The 17,292-nt window shown below is 48.4% G+C and overlaps 1 protein-coding gene across 1 annotated transcript in view; it reads right to left on the reverse strand.

Moving 5' to 3' along the window:
• Nucleotides 1-9,464: 9,464 nt before the first annotated feature.
• Nucleotides 9,465-17,292, reverse strand: part of DKKL1 (dickkopf like acrosomal protein 1) — a 99,431-nt gene continuing 91,603 nt past the window's right edge. Inside the window, exons 2-5 of the mRNA XM_030197938.1 lie at nt 12,053-12,208; nt 11,372-11,509; nt 10,916-11,008; nt 9,465-9,854 (exon numbers count right to left, since the gene is read on the reverse strand). Coding sequence (XP_030053798.1) covers nt 9,546-9,854; nt 10,916-11,008; nt 11,372-11,509; nt 12,053-12,184 — 672 coding nt within the window. The 5' untranslated portion in view covers nt 12,185-12,208 and the 3' untranslated portion in view covers nt 9,465-9,545. The remainder of the gene's footprint in view (nt 9,855-10,915; nt 11,009-11,371; nt 11,510-12,052; nt 12,209-17,292) is intronic.

Here is a 17,292-nt window from a genome sequence, read left to right on the forward strand (position 1 = left end):
TTGGGTTTCCTCACCCCAGGTCAGCTTTCAGTCTTGGTGTTGCCTCATGGCATGACCAGATCAGTAGCTTTGATCTCACATAGAGAAGATAACTCTCGAAAGCTTGTCAAAGATGCTTCAAGTTAGTCTCACCTGCAACTTTGTTGTCCAAGTGGACTAACATGGCAATCACAGTTCTTTGCCTAAGAAAATCAGAACTACAGTTCCCTAGATGCCATGGAGCAAAACCAGGATCAGCCTGTACATCAGCGAGTATATATAAATGTAACTGCCATGTGCGAATCTTTCCTATAACCAACCACTACCTCTGCTTTATTGATTTATTGCAGATGTTTCTGAAGATGCCGTGACACTACACACTGGAATATCAGCACCTCTTTTCCCACCCCAAGGGTTGGTGTACAAATCGATGCCCTGGGTTAAGGTTTCCATTAGCCACTTCTCCCACGCTAGCTGGATGGATCTTATACTCCAAGATTGTCCCAAACGGGTAACACAGCACCTCCTAGCTTGCTGTCCTGGGCAGTTGTCATTCCTACCTACCCACTGCTGCAGCCCTGCCTAACCCCATCCCTCGGCTTCACCCCATTTTCCACTGAACTCCTCTCTTCTCCCATGTACCCTGCTACTGAGCTGTTTCAAATGTGTTTTTCAAAATGTCAGTTCCTGGAATCCAGCTATGTAGTCACACAAAATGCAGCTTATTGTGGAGGTGGTGGGTGGGGGGGAAGTTGAGGATCAAAATGTTGATGCACCTAGTGACCTGTACAGTCTGCTTGCATTTTTTAATGTAAGCTTAAAGCACGATTGTAGGACAGGAGCTTGAGATGCTTCTTTCCTGGTGCTCCAGTCTGTACTCTCTTGCCCAAGAGGAACTTCACGCATGCTGGAGTGAAACTGGCTGTGACTGAAAAATTCCCAAATGTGAAAACAAACGACATTCTCTGCTCACAAAAGCAAACGATCTATTGTGACATTCAGTGCGCACAAGACACAGTAATGAGACAATATGTGCCAAGAGGTGAAAACAATTCTAATAAGCGGGTTTGATGAGAAGAGACGCATTCACAGAAAATGAGACGTATGTTTTCAACAGCAAGGTAGTAAAAGAACGGAAAAACAGTGAAAACACCAAAAATGGCACAAACTGAAGGTGAACATGACCAAGGGGTGTCTTGGTATTTGGAAGAGGGCGTTGAAGACTTTTAACTTAAATCCAGGCTCAAAATATTGACCCATCTGACTGGCCAACTCCTTGAGTTGCCAGAAATCTAGCTGGGAAGAACCATTTTGGTCTCCTGCACTGTCATCCATTGAGAGGCTCTCGTCATCCCAGCCATCTACCAGCTTCGTGATCAGCCCTTGGCCAAAATCCCCAGTGTTGCTTTCACATTCTTCAGCAGCTCTGGGGAGATCTAGCATTGCAGGTGGCCATCTGCCAGTTGGCTAGGCAGTGAGTCGGGATCGTAGTCCAACTCCATGACTCTGCGCAGGATGGGTTGCAGAAAAGATGTTCGCTCAACCTCGGCAAAGTCCGGCCTCTGGCATGTGGAGACTGGATGAAACCTGGTTTAAAATGAAGACAAAATGCAAACGTGTCTCAGTAAAGGTTCAATGGCAGCAGTTCTCTGATAAATTAAAGGATGGCCTCCATAGAAACAGAAATATGGTGGCAGCTGAGACTGTAAGACTTAGTTCATCCTGATTAACTTCTTTTGTAATGCAACAGATCCCAACATTGATGCCTCAGAAGTACATGAGTCTGACCTATGGTTCATTGAGCCCAGCATCCTGTCTCCACTAATGGCCAATCAATTATTTGGAAGGGTCCAGCAGATCCCAATAGGGCATCCATTCCGTGACTGATACTAAATATTGAGTAACCCGATCCAGTCTAACTGCAGATCTGCTTTATTGCCTGTTTGAGAGTGTCTGCATTTTCATCTCGTAAGAATATAAGACCAACCAAAGGTCTATCAAGCCCAGTATCCTGTTTCCAACAGTGGTCAATCCAGGTCACAAATACCTGGCAAGATCCCAGAACAGTAAAACAGATTTTATGCTGCTTATCCTAGAAATAAGCAATGGATTTTCCCCAAGCTCAAATTAATAATGGCTTATGGACTTTTCTTTTAGGAAATTATCCTAGCCTTTTTAAAACCCTGCTAAGCTAACTGCTTTTATCACATACTCACCGAGTGGAGAAATATTTTCTCCAATTTTTTTTAAATTTACTACTTAGTAGCTTCATTGCATGCCCCCTAGTCCTAGTATTTTTGGAAAGAGTAAACAAGCGATTCATGTCTACCCGTTCCACTCCAATCATTATTTTATAGACCTCTATCATATCTCCCCTCAGCTGTCTTTTCTCCAATCTGAAGAGCCCTAGTTGCTTTAGCCTTTCCTCATAGGGAAGTCGTCCCATCCTCTTTATCATTTTCATTGCCCTTCTCTGTACCTTTTCTAATTCCACTATATCTTTTTTAGAGATGCAGTGGCCAGAATTGAACACAATATTCAAGGTGTGGTCACACCATGGACTGATACAAAGGCATTATAATGTCCTCATTTTTGTTTTCCATTTCTTTCCTAATAATACCTAACATTCTATTTGCTTTCTTAGCTGCCACCACAAACTGAGCTGAGGTTTTCAAAGTATCATCAACAATGACACCTAGATCCCTTTCCTGATCAGTGATTCCTAATGTGGAACCTTGCATTACGTAGCTATAGTTCGGGTTCCTCTTTCCCACATGCATCACTTTGCAATTGCTTGCATTAAACGTCATCTGTCATTGAGATGCCCAGTCTCCCAAGGTCCGCTTGTAATTTTTCACAATCCTCTTGCGATTTACAAACTTTGAATAACTTTGTGTCATCAGTAATTTAATTACCTCACTAGTTACTCCCATCTCTAGATCATTTATAAATGTTAAAAAGCAGCAGTCCCAGCACAGACCCCTGGGGAACCCCACTAACTACCCTTCTCCATTGAGAATACTGACCATTTAACCCTGCTCTCTGTTTTCTATCTTTTAACCAGTTTTTAATCCACAATAGGATCCTACCTCCTATCCCATGACTTTCCAATTTCCTCTGGAGTCTTTCATGAAGTATTTTGTCAAACGCCTTTTGAGACTCCAGGTACACAGTACACGGTCCCCTGTATTCCCTGGAGATTTCCCTTTCTGTATCTCTCAGCCTCTCCTTACCTGTTCTATGCACACACCATGCCTGCAGCACAATGAGAAGACTGCCACTATGCCCCTGCCACTGGTGCCCTGATGATCATTTCCAGCAGTCTAGAGCTCAGGCTCATGCACTCTTGTCCCTCTTCTACAGACTGGACGTGAAAGGACTGGGTGTGAACAAGCACAGAAGAGGAGAGTTTAAGAATTCAGCTCCCAATTCTGTCCCTTCCCTGGAAATAATCCCATACTGTCAATTCCCCCTTCCCATCCCCTCTAGATATTACATGAGTCCCGTCCTGTCCTGTCCCTCATGTGTATTCCCTGGAGATTTCCCTTTCTGTATCTCTTAGCCCCTCTCTCTATAAGGATGTTACAGGGGGCCTCTGTCCTGTCCTGTCCTGCACTGTCCCAGTCCCCGTGTGTGTATTCCCTGGAGGTTTCCTTTTCTATCCCTCTGTCTATAATGACATTTTAGAATCCTTCACTAATCTGGTAAAGGTGTTTTTTTCCCCCTGTGCCAATATGTACACAACATTAATAAAGACAGCACACAAAGGTGAGGAATGGATGGAAACTCACAGTTCCAGCTAGAACAGCAGAGTCCCTGAACATAAGTGTCTTGCAGCTCATCCTGTTCTCACCACGCCTCATGCCATCAGAGCACTTTCCCCATATGCACAGGGACCCCAGGCAACACTCCACATCAGTCCGGCACTCCTAATGCAAACAGCAGTACTGTTCTGTCTGATACAGGAAGGACGAGGCTGATTCTTGCCAGAGAGGGAAGCCTCATCAAAAATTGCTCCCACTCTGTCAAGAAGCAATGTTTCTAAGTAGCTGAAAGTGAGGATCCCGAATCCCCAAAGCCACTGGTTCCCCAACCTGGTCCTGGAGGTACCCCTGCGTCAGGTTTTCAGGATGTACACAATGAATATTCATGGGAGAGATTTGCATGCACCACCTCCACTGCATGCATATCCCTCCTATGAATATTCATTGTGGATATTCTGAAAACCTGCCCAAAGACAATGTCAGACTATTTCAGCAGAAATGAGCAGAATCCTGGGCTTTGTATCCTGATACCATCCCTGTGTCCTCTACCCAGAAAGACGTCTTGGACCAAAAGTGATTCATCTAAGATGTGGGTGAGGATCGCTGTCCAGCAATCTGGTATTGCAGGTTTCATTCTGACTCACCCCTTATCACCAAGGAGTTTATTTGACCCCCTGTCCTACACCCTCACCCTCCCCAAACTGGACAAAATTTGGGAAACAGCCCTGGTCCATTTTCTTCTCTCTGCTCATTGTTCTCATTGATCATCTACTGGTTTCTTAGCTCCAGAACTGTACACTGGACTCTAAAATGAGGTCTCACCAGACTTCTACTGAGACATCATCACCTCTTGTTTCCTCCTGGCCATTCTTCTCCCTTTGCACCCAAGCAACCTTCTAGCATGTGCCGTCACCTGTTCTACCTGTTTGATGGTCACATCAAGAGGCTATAGAAATGTGAGGAGAGCTCTTGTAACTTTACAGAAGGGTGAGTTGCTCTGTTGCTATTAGTGAGAAGAGAAACACCATCACTACTCCAACCCCAGAACTCTGGGAAGTGATACTAACTAGTCATGGCCCTTTTTCTGCTGCTGTACAATTGAAAGGGGTAACTAGTCTTGCCCCATTCTCTGCACTCCATACGAGAGCAAAAACCTGGTCCCCTCCTACACACACTCACCATGCTCTTGACTTTGCAATCTCGGCACTCGGAAGTGAAGAGGGAGGAATAGCAGTACTGGTTCCTCTCACAGTCATCAACATCCTGGCACCCCTGGAATGGGGAGGGTTGGGGTGAGGTTGGGAGGAGAGGACGGAGCATCATTGACAATGACATCACCCTGTTGACAGCACATGGTGCAAGTTTTGCTTCATGGGATGAGGAGTGGATCTAGGCATTCCGTGGAACCTTAAGCACCGCAAGGCTATTGTACAAAGCGGTGAGAGGTGATGCTGGCTGAATCGCAGTGTTAGACAAAAACCTGCTGAACACAACGGGTATCACAGAAAATATGTAAGCTGACACAATAAGAAGTGTTTTGTCCCTGGCTTATACTGTCTTGGATTGCAGTTCTCTAAAACCTGGTCTCAGCAAATTCCCTGGTTAGAATTAGGAGGCTGAGGGATTCTCTCTTGGAGGTGAGGACTGGTTTGGAAGAATTTCAGTGGCTCATGTGAAGATGAGGACTAACTTGGATGAATATCGGTGTGTTAGGTGATAATTTTGGTTAAGATGAAAGCTGTTTTGGGTGAAAATGGAGTTGCTGACCTGTAACGGAGAATCTCTGTAGACAGCAGAGGAATGCAGAGAAAGAGTATCTGCATCTCCTATGATTGTCTCTGGAGGACATCTATGTGTCTGATGATGGTTTTGGAGAAGATGAGGGCTGGTTTAGATGAATGATGTATTTCCTTTCATATTTTCTGTGTGATTTGGTTGATACTATTGTGAACAGCCCAGAAAGGCCTTTCTCAATGGGTGGTATATCAAGCCTTAAAAAACTTCAAACTTTTGAAGAAGATGAGGGCTGGTTTGGATGAATGTCTATGTGTGTGATGATGGTTTTGTTGAAGATGAGGGTTGGTTTTGATGAATGGCTACATGTTGATGATGGTTTTGGAGAAGGCGAGAGCTGGTTTTGATGAATGTCTACCTAGGTGTTGATGATGGTTTTACTGAAGATGAGGGCTGGTTTGGATGAATGTCTATGTGTGTGATGATGGTTTTTTTGAAGATGAGAGCTGGTTTGGATGAATGTCTTTGTGTCTGATGGTGGTTTTGTTGAAGATGAGGGTTGGTTTGGATGAATGTCTACATTTTGATGATGGTTTTATTGAAGACTAGTAAAAAAGGCCCGTTTCTGGCACAAATGAAATGGGTGCTAGCAAGGTTTTCCTCGGAGTGTGTATGTTTGAGAGAGAGTGTGTGTGTGTGTGAGAGAGAGAGAGAGAGTGAATGTGTGAGTGTGTGTGTGTGACAGAGAGTGAGTGTGGGTGCGATTGTGTCTGTGAGAGACAGAGTGTGTGAGAGACAGAGTGTGAGAGTATGTGTGCGATACACAGACTCTCTGTGAGACCGAGAGAGTGTATGAGATCGAGAGAGTGTTTGAGAGTGACTGTGTGACACATAGTGAGTGTGATACAGTGTGAGAGACAGTGTGTGAGAGTGAGAGAAAGACACTGACTGTGAGAGAGAGTGTGTGTGTGTGTGACAGATACCTCCCCCCCCTCCCTCTCTGGTCTCAGGACCCCCTCTCCCCCTCTCAGGTCTCTGGACCCCCTCCACTCTGGTCTCAGGCCCCTCTCCCCCTCTCTGATCTCAGGACCTCCTCCCCCTCTCTGTTCTCAGGACCCCCTCCCAATGTCTCTCCTCTTCATCCTTTTTTTCCGTACCCTTCCATCCAGCGTCTTCCCTCTTTCTCTCCCCATCCTTCCACCCATCTACCCTCTCTCCTGATCCTTCCATCTAATGTCTCTCTCCCCCTCCTTCTATCCAGTGTCTCTCTATCTCTCTACCCTTTTCTGTTCAGTGTCCCTTCTCTCTCCACATCCTTCCAGTCTCTCCCCTTTCTCTCTGCATCCATTCATCTCACGTCACTGTGCTCCTCCGGGGTCTGCTCCAGGGGCAGTGACGTGAGAGGCAAGAGGAGCGGCTGCAGAGCCGACAGCCAATGCCTGATGGCTGCCTGCATGCCGTGCTTGCTTTTTAAAAGCATTTTTGGTGCTTTAAATAGCTCGTTTTTTGTAGCAGCCGCTGCTGCTCAACAAGAGAAGCAGCAGTGGCCGGAAATGGGAGCTGGTGCCACGTGTTTCATGGGAGACTTGGCAGGTCTGTGTTGGGTGGGAGGGCCTGGATGGAAAGAAGGGGATAGAGAGAGAGACACGAGATGGAAGAATCGGGAGAGGGGGTAGATGGATGGAAGGATGGGGAGAGAAAGAGGGAAAACAGATGGAAGGATGGGGAGAGAAAGACACAATGGAAGGATGGGGACAGAAAGGGAGAGCTGGATGAATGGATGCAGAATGGATGTTTCGCGGGAGACTTGGCAGGTCTGTGTTGGGTGGGCGGGCCTGGAGGGAAAGTGGGTTGGGCCTGGGCAGTGACCTTGGGGGGGGGGGGGGTAGAGGGGGGAAGCAGTGGATGCGGCGACCTCGTGGAGGGGGGAGCGGTGGCGACCTCGGGGGGTGGTGGAGGGGGGAGCGATGGCAACCTTGGGGGGGGGGGGTAGAGGGGGGAGCGGCAACGGCGACCTTGGGGGAGGGGCATGGCGGCGAAAGTGGCAGGGGCGGGGCCTCATGCTGCTGTCATGCTGTTGGTCAGTGCTGCGTGTGACATCAGCCTGGGCTTCGGAGCCTAGCAGACCAACTCTGAAGAAAGCTACAGACACAGGCAGCCAGACGCATAGAACGTTGGAGGTGTGAATTATTATATAGGACTAGTAAAAAAAGGCCCGTTTCTAAAATAAATGAAATGGGCGCTAGCAAGGTTTTCCTCGGAGTGTGTATGTTTGAGAGAGTGACTGTGTGAGAGAGAGAGAGAGAGAGAGTGAATGTGTAAGTGTGTGTGTGTGTGACAGAGTGAGTGAGACTGGGTGCGAGTGTGTCTGTGAGAGAGAGAGTGTGTGTGTGTGAGATTGAGAGTGGGTGCCAGGGGCGCCCCCCTCCCTCCCAGTTCCAGGATCACCCCCTCCCTCCCTCCAAGTTCCAGGGTTGTCCCTCCCCCCCTCCTGCAGTTCCAGGGTCGTTCCCTCCCTCCCAGTTCCAGAGTCGTCCCCTCCCTCCGAGTTTCAGGGTCCCTCCCTCCCTCCGAGTTTCAGAGTCCATCCCCTCCCTCCAAGTTTCAGGGTCCCTCCCTCCCTCCGAGTTTCAGGGTCCCCCCCTCCGTCCGAGTTTCAGGCTCCCCCTCCCTTCCTCCCAGTTCCAGGGTCGTCATCGTCCCTCCCTCCCTTCCAGTTCCAGGCCCCCTCCCTACGAATTTTAAAAGTCATATTCACTTACCAAGTCAGGGTTACGGCGGATGGCAGCAGCGGTAAAAGGCGTGCAGGCTCGGCCCTTCTCTCTCTCTCAGCTGTGGTCCCGCCCTCATTTCCTGTTTCCGCAAGGGCGGGACCACAGCTGAGAGAGAGAGAAGGACCGAGCCTGCACGCCTTTTACTGCTGCTGCTGCCGTCCGCCGTAACCCTGACTTGGTAAGTGAAGATGACTTTTAAAAATCGGAGGGAGGGGGCCTGGAACTGGAAGGGAGGGAAGGATGGACAACGACACCCTTATGAATGTGACTTCGCATGTGACGAACCAGGAAGCACGCTAACGTAAGGACAGGAGATGGATAGCAGCATGAACCCTACAAACCCTTCACTGCCACGGAGTCAGCTACAGAACGTTGGAGGTGCTTTTTATTATAGTAGATGAGGGATGGTTTCGATGAATATCAGCGAGGCTGATGATAGTTTTGATGAAAATTAGGGCTGGTTTAAATGAATGTATGTGATGATGGTTTTGGTGAGGATGAGAGCTGGTTTGGATGAATGTCTTTTTGTCTGATGGTGGTTGTGGAGAAGATGAAGGTTGATTTTGATGAATATCTATGTGTCTGATGATGCTTTTGGTGAAGATGAGGGCTGGATTTGGATGAATGTCTATGTGTCTGATGATGGCTTTGATGAAGATGAGGACAGGTTTTCATGGTTTTCTCTTTCTTCCCACTCCTCAGTTGAGTTGCTTTATTTGCATGCCTTTTGAACCCTACACCAATACTTTGGAGTGCCTTGTGATTCTTCTGTGTTACTTGAGAGTAGAGTAGGTGTTGACGGATAGACGCAGTGTAACAATCATCTCTGTTTACAAAATCAGGCTTAAAGAGAATTTTTCCTATAGATGAAAGAAGATCGATGTGCTTCAGTTTAAATGGCCTGGACTGTAGTCTTCACCTTGTCTATGGATGTTGAGTTGCCTCCTTTCACTGCAATGTCATGGTGCAGTACTAGTTTTAATAAGGATTGAGGGTGCCTCCCTCGTTTTATCTTTAGAATTAAGCCACAGCCCTCTCGGAATACTCTCTACATTGAAAAATAGTTGTGTTTAATGGGAGACTCTCCTTCCAGGCCTAAATCTCTCTCTTACAGGATCCGAGATTAGGTTTAGTCTGTGGTTGGGTAAAATATGGTGTGTGTTTGTGTCTTTTAATCTGTGCTCCATGGTTCATATAATTTCAACTCATTGGCTCTCAGCCATTAACATCTTTATTTCAAGACCCCACTGTACTGTGTCACCTCATAGAAGAAAATACATACAATATAACTAGTTTATCTATCAAAGGTAAATGCTCTCCTGAGTAGGCCTATGAGACTTGGCCAACTTCTTTGGTATTCGTGCTGTGCTGGGGCTTGTGGGACCAGCCTTTGCTGGACCGGCTCTGCTGCCATACTTTGCCGGTGAAGTTCCCGCTTCAGCTCCAGGAACATGTCAGTATTGGGCAACTTGGCTCTTGTGGTTCGGGGGATCTGCATCATGACAAAAGCGAGTCGTGGGTGCACCAACCCTTGATGGGGCCTCAGAGGTCTTCTCAGAGCCTGAAGTCTATCGGAGCGGTTCCTCTCTCTCTCTTGACTCTTCTGGAAAACACACAAGCGTGTCCGGTGAAACGACCTGGCATCTCTGCTATCACTACCCACTATAATTTAACATAACTAAGCTGAGGTTGGCCAGTGAGAGGTCAGATGGTGGGATTATGGGAACCAAAGTGTTCAATTCTAAAATAGCTGTAGAAGGGAGTGTTACAACTCGGTTGGGTGGCCACCTGCCTGAGTATTTCTTTCTTTTCAAGGACACTTAGCCAACTGCCACTCCATCGTACAGGCTAATCTACCTGATTTCCTCTCACTGATGATGGGGTTTTTCTTCCACAGGGTGGCAGATGGTTGTGTTGACATTGGTAGACATGGAGTGACACGTTACTCTAGCTTCCTTTCTCTGTTGAACAGCCTGACTTATGTTCATTTCATGCCAGGTCAAGGTGCACCAGCTGGTATCTAGAGCAAATGGGTGAGGGCCACGTTGGGGAGGGGGGGGAGGGAGGCACATTTCCAGTGTAACATCTGAGGTGAAAGAGGTGAGATGGAAAAGGAGGGGCATGTGACTGTGGGTGAGTGAGTGAGATATCGCATGCTCTCTCTCCTGCCTCTTCTGCATATGCTGTTCCTCCTGGATCCTGGTTGCCAGGTGCTGTGTAAATCTTAGAAAGCTAAGTGATATGGAAACAGAGAGGCCTAAGCATAAAATATGACATTTCCATCACCTTCAGAGAAAAATATCTGCTTACGATGGACCAGGATATAATACTGAACACTGTTCTAAATGTCTGCTATCATTAGGAAATTTTTCTCATCCCTTCCGCTACTTCTTGTCGCTATCTCTGTCTGTCTGTTCCCTTACTGTAATACTGTCTAGTAGATCCATTTCCCCGCTTTATTAAATCCCCATCAGTGAAATGTAAACAGCCTTCAAGGACATTTCCACATCAAAAAATGAATTACATTACAAAAAGCTCGGAGAAGTGGAAAAGTGCAGTGTGTTAGATTCCACTTTTCCTTTCCTTTTCCAGAAGAAGGGACTCTCTAAACATCTGGAGGGGATGTAAGAGGTAAGGAAGGTCTCTCCGGCTCTCTGTACTAACCTTCCAGTGGTCCATCAGGCCTCGGTCCCCCTCTTCTATAGAGGTGAATGTCTTTTGGGAAATCACCATCTCCCCTGTCCTGTTATTAGTGACCTGCCGGACAAGAGAATGAAACGGTGGTCGTGGCAGTACTGTACAGACTTTATTCAAAAATTAAATTTCCTAATTCAGTGCCAGTGGTAGAAAAGTATTGCTTGAACGAGACCCTATGTAATAAAATCTTGGAACAAAGACATAACTGTTCCATATTTCTGGAGCAACTAGGGAAAGTGGGGGGTAGAGAACAGATAGGTCATTTTTACCCTTCACCTTCTCCATCTTTCAGCAACTAACTCTTTCTCTACCCATTCCATGTGTTGTCCATCTTCCTGCAGCCTTATCTGTTCCTTCCTCTGTCCCTCACCTTCTGCAGCTTCCTTCAACTCTATTCTCTCTCTCCCCCCCCCCCCCCCTCACCTTGTCAATCTTCCTGCGGCTGAAAATAGAGGCATTGCCCACTTTTCTCTCGTTCTGCTCCTCGTTGTGGTAGTTGGGGGGCAGCTGGCCAAAGTCCACTGAATAATCAAAGGTTTGCCCATTGTTGTCTGGTCCTTCCTGTAGACATTGAAAGGGGAAAGAGAACAGGCTGTAGCATCTTTCAGTAGCAATGCTCACTTCCCTTCCAGACAGATGTGATCCCCCACCCCCACCATCAAAGTGCTTCAGGATTTCTATTCACGTTTAGATTTATGCAAATAAAGCAGAGACTGTAATAGAAAACCTTTTCCTTTCCTGGGGGGCAAAGAGAACAGAGTGAACCCAGCAGAGCTGCCAGGCAGCAATTGAACAGGCCCCAGACTGGAAAACTGGAAGCATCGGCTTGGGTGTGGTGAGGGGGGAGGGGGGAAGAAGGGCTGCAGTCCGGGCTTAGGAGATGCAGGGGCATGGGCTCTCCCCCTCCCGGATTGCAGAGATGGAGCTGGGGGGGGGGGGGGTGCATGGGATGCCTTCCAGGTTGCAGAGTTTGAAAGGGGAGCGGGGCCTCCGATTTCCCTCAGGGGGTGCAGAGCTCATGCATGCATTGGTTCCTAGAGATTGAACTGGGGGTGCTTCACTTTCCTCAGGGCAGTGATCGGGGTCCAGGTCTGCCATCCTTACTTGTTCATCCTCCAGGAACTGTCCGAGGTCCCGAAACAGGTTCTCCATGTCCTGAATGGGCCGCGGCAGGAAAGCCGGGGAGCAGGACCGGGACAGGAGCAGCAGGAGCCCCAACGACGGCAGCGACAGCATCCCGGGAGGTGAGGGAGCCCAGAGCTGAGGAGAGGAGAGGAGTGAATGAGTGTATGGAGGAGCAGCAGGAGAACAATCCAGGGACGTCTGAGAGCAGCAACCTGCCTCCCTGCCGGGGGGGGCGGGGAATCACTCAGCCCCTCCCACCATGGGGTACCTCCTAGAGCCCTGCCGGGGGTTGGGGGATACTGAGTCCGTCCTTGACTGTAGCACTAGGATCCCCCTCCTCTCCTTGCTGGAGTACTTTTCACAGCCCCCTCCCCTTCTCTTTGCCGGGGAACCCCTCACAGCCCCCTCCCCTCTCTCCTTCTCGGGATACCCCTCAAAGCTCCCCTGCTCCCTTTACCCGATCACTCCCTGACTGGTTCAGCAGCTCCTCTGCCTCCTGCGCTCTCGCTGTTTTCTTTCAAGCCTCAACTGCCTCAGTTCTGACTCCAGAACCAGAACCCTGGACCGGGCATCACAGAGAGAGACCCACGTGGGTTCCCACCACGGGGGGGGGGGGGGGGGGGGAAGGAAGTCCCAGGGTCTTCCCCACTCTCTTCACCTGCCCCTCGCCCCTACATGTCTTTCTTGTCTCCCCTTCCTGTTTGCCAGTAAATATCCCCTGCCCCCTTCCCCGTCCTTTTCATCTGACCCCCCCCCCCCCCACCCACCCACCTTAACCCCATGGCAAGAGGGCCGAGGGGCTCCTTCCCTCCTTTTAGGGACTCGGGAGGGTGCCACAAATGGGGTCAGAGATGCAGTACTGCAATGTGCCGCATGAAGGCAGCATAAGACAAAATATCTACATTGGGACTGGGGCAGTTTCCTGGAGGGGACAAAGACTCCCGCATTTATCTGACCCAGCGAACCTTTGCAGCCTTCGGAAACGAAAGATTTTCCTCTTTTTGCCACACAGGGAGATTTCAGACATTGGGGTACAATGGGCCAGGGCACATTTTAAGATTTTTAAAGATCTGTGTCTAGTGTCTTATTAATTGAGCTTCCTCCCAGCGGTGCCCTGGGGGGGGGGGGGGGGCGGTGCTGATAGTGGCTCCAGCAGCATGAATTTCCTCCCAATTGTGTCCTAGTGGTGAGAGGGGGGATTTGGGGGGGCAATAGTGACCAACCCGTGTGAGCCCTAGTGGTGGGACAGGAGAGACCCTGATAGTGACTCCGGCCGTGTGAGCTTCCTCCTAGCAGTGGGTGGGGGAGGGAGCTGATAGCTCCACTCACGGGAACATTTGTTCTTGGAGGCGCCAGACAAAACTGCCCCCCCCCCCAAATATAGCTCAGCCCCTATCCTCTTGGCTCCGCCCCTGCGGGAGTGCCCCGCCCCTCAGTCACTGAATTCATTCCCATGGACGCTATCTCTCTCCATTCCTGGGATTCCTCGGAAAAGTTTTCACCTCTCCAAAATACCAGGCAGGAGCCGAGCACCCCCCACCCCTCCCCGATCCCCAGCAGAGAGCAGGGCGGACCCCTCCCTCACACCCTCTGCTGTCCTTCCACAGACATGTGAGCCCCCAAAGTGCAGCCCCCCCAACGCCAACCTCATTGTTGCTGCCCTCTCCTATCCCCCCCAAGGTAAGGCCAAAAATTTCTCATCTCTCTGAGCATCTCTTTCCCCCTCTCCTTTGGCACTGGGGGGGGGGGGGGGGATAGTGGGAACATTTTATCATTTTCCTGCTCTCCTCTGTCTTTCTCTGTGTTCGCGACCTCCAGCCTCTTTCCGGGGGGGGGGGGGGGGGGTCAGCCTCCGGACGTGGCTGGGAGAGGGAGGGAGTAGGGTGGCAGAGGAAGGACCTCCTGGCCTTTGTTGGCAGAGTACGAGCGAAGGGGGAGGGGAATGGTCTTCTTCCTGTTCTCCTTCTGCACAAGCCCGACCCGACCATGCTGCTGCCTCCTCTTCCCAGGGGGCAGATTCTGTCCTGCCCCAGACTGGAGCCTGCCAGAATCCTAAGGAGAAGGAAGGTTGCTCCCCCCCCCCCCCCCCCACCCGATCCAGGGGCAGAAAGTTGGGATCCAGCTGTAAGTAACTCACCCCCCCCCCCCCCCAGGTTCAGATATTATGGTATAGGTAATGTGTTTTAAGAAGACCCTCCTCCCCTTTCTAAAGGAGTTTTTAACCGGGGCTGGAATTTGATTTCTTTGGAAAAACTTTCCTTTGGGTTGCGGTCAGTGAATCTCATTTAAACCGTTTCCCTGTGTCGTGTTGAATTTATTTGCACGTTTTTAAAAGATGGAGTGTTAATACAACTTTCCCCGGCTGGTGTTGGGGGTGGGGAGATGGTCCTTTTTCCCTAAATCTTCCTCCTGTGGGGGAGGGGATGTCTTCCTGGATCCTTTCTTTGTCTCCTCTCTGAGAAGTGTGCAGCGGTGTCTGTCCTTTACGCGTGTACAGTCTGTCCCTGGGCTGAGAACTTGTACGTTTACAAATATTTCAAGTTTTGTTTATTCTTGAGATACTGCATCATGTCTGAGAGGTTTACAATGGCCAAAACTTTTAAATTAGAAAGGAACTACAATGGCAATAGGATAGAAAAAGAGGAAGAAAACGGGACAAAGAAACAAAGACCCCCCCCCCCCCCCCAGCTGGAGGTCACTCAGGGTCCGGATTGAGGCGAGAGATCCAAAAGCCAGCCTTACCGATCCGGATTCGTGTGTGTGTGTGTGTGGGGGGGGGGGGGGGGGGATAAAGTTTATTGTGCCTGAGAGAACCCCATGAAATAGAAACTTTCTCGTTTTACTGCTGATTCAAAATACCACTTCAAGACTAATCCTGGTCCACTCCAAGCTTAATTTTTTTTTTATCATTACTTAAAGCCTAGTTCTTTAGAAATTACGTTTGTTAATTAATGAATTAATGTATTTTTAATAACTCTTGCTGCTGTGTCTGTATTTTCTAAATCATGTAGAGCTGATATAAAAATTATGCATTTCTATTATTATTTCTACCTCCCTCCTTCCCTATTAATGGATAATTAATTGATGCTAATGAGAATTTCACAATCCCCACTGGGAGGACAACCCGGAGCCTGGCTGTCCGGATCGGTGTGTGGGGGTGAGGATCCCCCTGCACCCACCTAGACCCCAATTCACCTTTGGAGGAGACTGTGAGGGATTTAAACCGCTGGAGAAGGGGCAGGTGGGGTTCAAATGTCATAAATCCTCACGGAGGGGGAGGGAGGGGAGGGATTTTAGACTAAGCTCAGGCCTTTATCAGAATTTCAGGATGAGTTATATTCAGGGATGGGGGGGGGGGTTAATTTTGTACCTGTGGCAATGCAGCATTACAGATCATGGGAACCCCACATCTGGATTAAAGGGGCCAAATCCCCCCCCCCCCCCCGCATGAGAAACATGTTTATATGTCATTACCCCAAAGAGTTCCTAATCGCTCACTTGCCCAAGGTCACAAGACTGTTAATCTCAGGGGTACAGTTTGAACCCTGAACCCCTGTCATGTCACATGAGAACACTGTGACCCTCACTTGGAGGTTCTGCAACTGTCACAGGGAGATTCTGTCAAGTGTCACTGGGAAAAAAAAGGCTTTTAGTTTCCCTTTAAACTGTTTCAAAGAAGCCTCCGTATGCAAGTCCACTGGAAAGCGAGTCCACAAAACTGGCACCTGCCGAAAAAAAAGCCCTTTCTCTGGTAACCACCATTGGAATTATTGGGAACTACCTGATCTGAAAGTCCTCTGTGGGGCATTTCACTGAATCATAGAGGCTGGAGATCAATTTTATGATAGAAAGATACAGGAAGCTGATAATTCCTGTAAATATTTTAAGGAGTTAACTTGTACAGATAGCGTTATGCATATCTCCGAATCAGTGCTACCTTCTGATGAAAAACTTGCTTTGTATTTTCAATTGAAGGTAAATAATATTCAGAATTCATTCTTGTGAAGTCCCATGAATACCGATATAAGATTAACGGTAAGGATCTTGGATCAGGCATTGGGAATACCAGCTGAGAGATCTTGGAATTAATTTTCCTGTTACAGATTGTGAGGAGAGAATTGCAATGGAAGGATGCTCTCTGGATTCATGGCCATCTTTCTATTTAGGTACTATACCTACCAATATTTTAGGTTGGCTCACAGATTTTATTCATATCGTATTATCAGAAGCATAAGTACATAAGTAATGCCACACTGGGAAAAGACCAAGGGTCCATCGAGCCCAGCATCCTGTCCACGACAGCGGCCAATCCAGGCCAAGGGCACCTGGCGAGCTTCCCAATTTATCCAGAGGAAATATCTTCAACTGTATTGACACCAATTCCTAAGGCTGCAGGAGGTGACCTTGCACAAGTTGAAAATTGTAGAGCTGTCTAGCATCCCATGGATGGCAAAGCTCCTGGAGTTTCTTGTTAATATACAATTTTCATCATACTTGGAGGACTCCAGTCTCCATGTAGTTACATCCTTCACAACATGGACTCCATCCAAGGCCTGGCATGGAAACAATGCGCTGCCAGAGAATGTAGTAAAAGTTGTTAGCTTAGCAGGGTTTAAAAAAAGGTTTGGACGGCTTCCTAAAGAAAAAATCCATAGACCATTATTAAAATAGACTTGGGGAAAATCCACTGCTTATTTCTGGGATAAGCAGCATAAAATGTACTGTTTTGGGATCTTGCCAGGTCCTTGTGACCTGGATTGGCCACTGTTAGAAACAGGATACTGGGCTTGATGGTCTTTCAGCAAGTCTCTCCTTGTACGGTTTGCAGCGCAAATCCCATACCGTTTTTGTAGCTTTTCTTTGCACCGCTTCCAGTCTTTTTACATCTTTAGCAAGATACAGCCTCCAGAAGTGAACGCAATACTTCAAGTTGCGCCTCACCAACGTAGAGGGGCATCAACACCTCCTTTCTGGTTTGGGGACTAGCAAAGAGTTTCTTTTCAGACAATAATCCTTGCTTCAGGAACTTCTTTAAAATTTCTCCATGGCCATTTCGGTGAGGAGGCCTTACTGCCACCCATTGAGACGATGGTAAGGACTCCCCCCATGCTAACCTGGCAGTAACCGGGCAGCTCGCGGTGCTGTCCCATTACCGCCGGTTAAGTTCCGGCACTACAAAAATCTAGAAAATTACTGTAGCGCCAGAACTGGCATGCGCT

Source organism: Microcaecilia unicolor, chromosome 3 (genome assembly GCF_901765095.1).
Source record: "Microcaecilia unicolor chromosome 3, aMicUni1.1, whole genome shotgun sequence".
In the NCBI taxonomy this organism is placed as follows: Eukaryota; Metazoa; Chordata; class Amphibia; order Gymnophiona; family Siphonopidae; genus Microcaecilia; species Microcaecilia unicolor.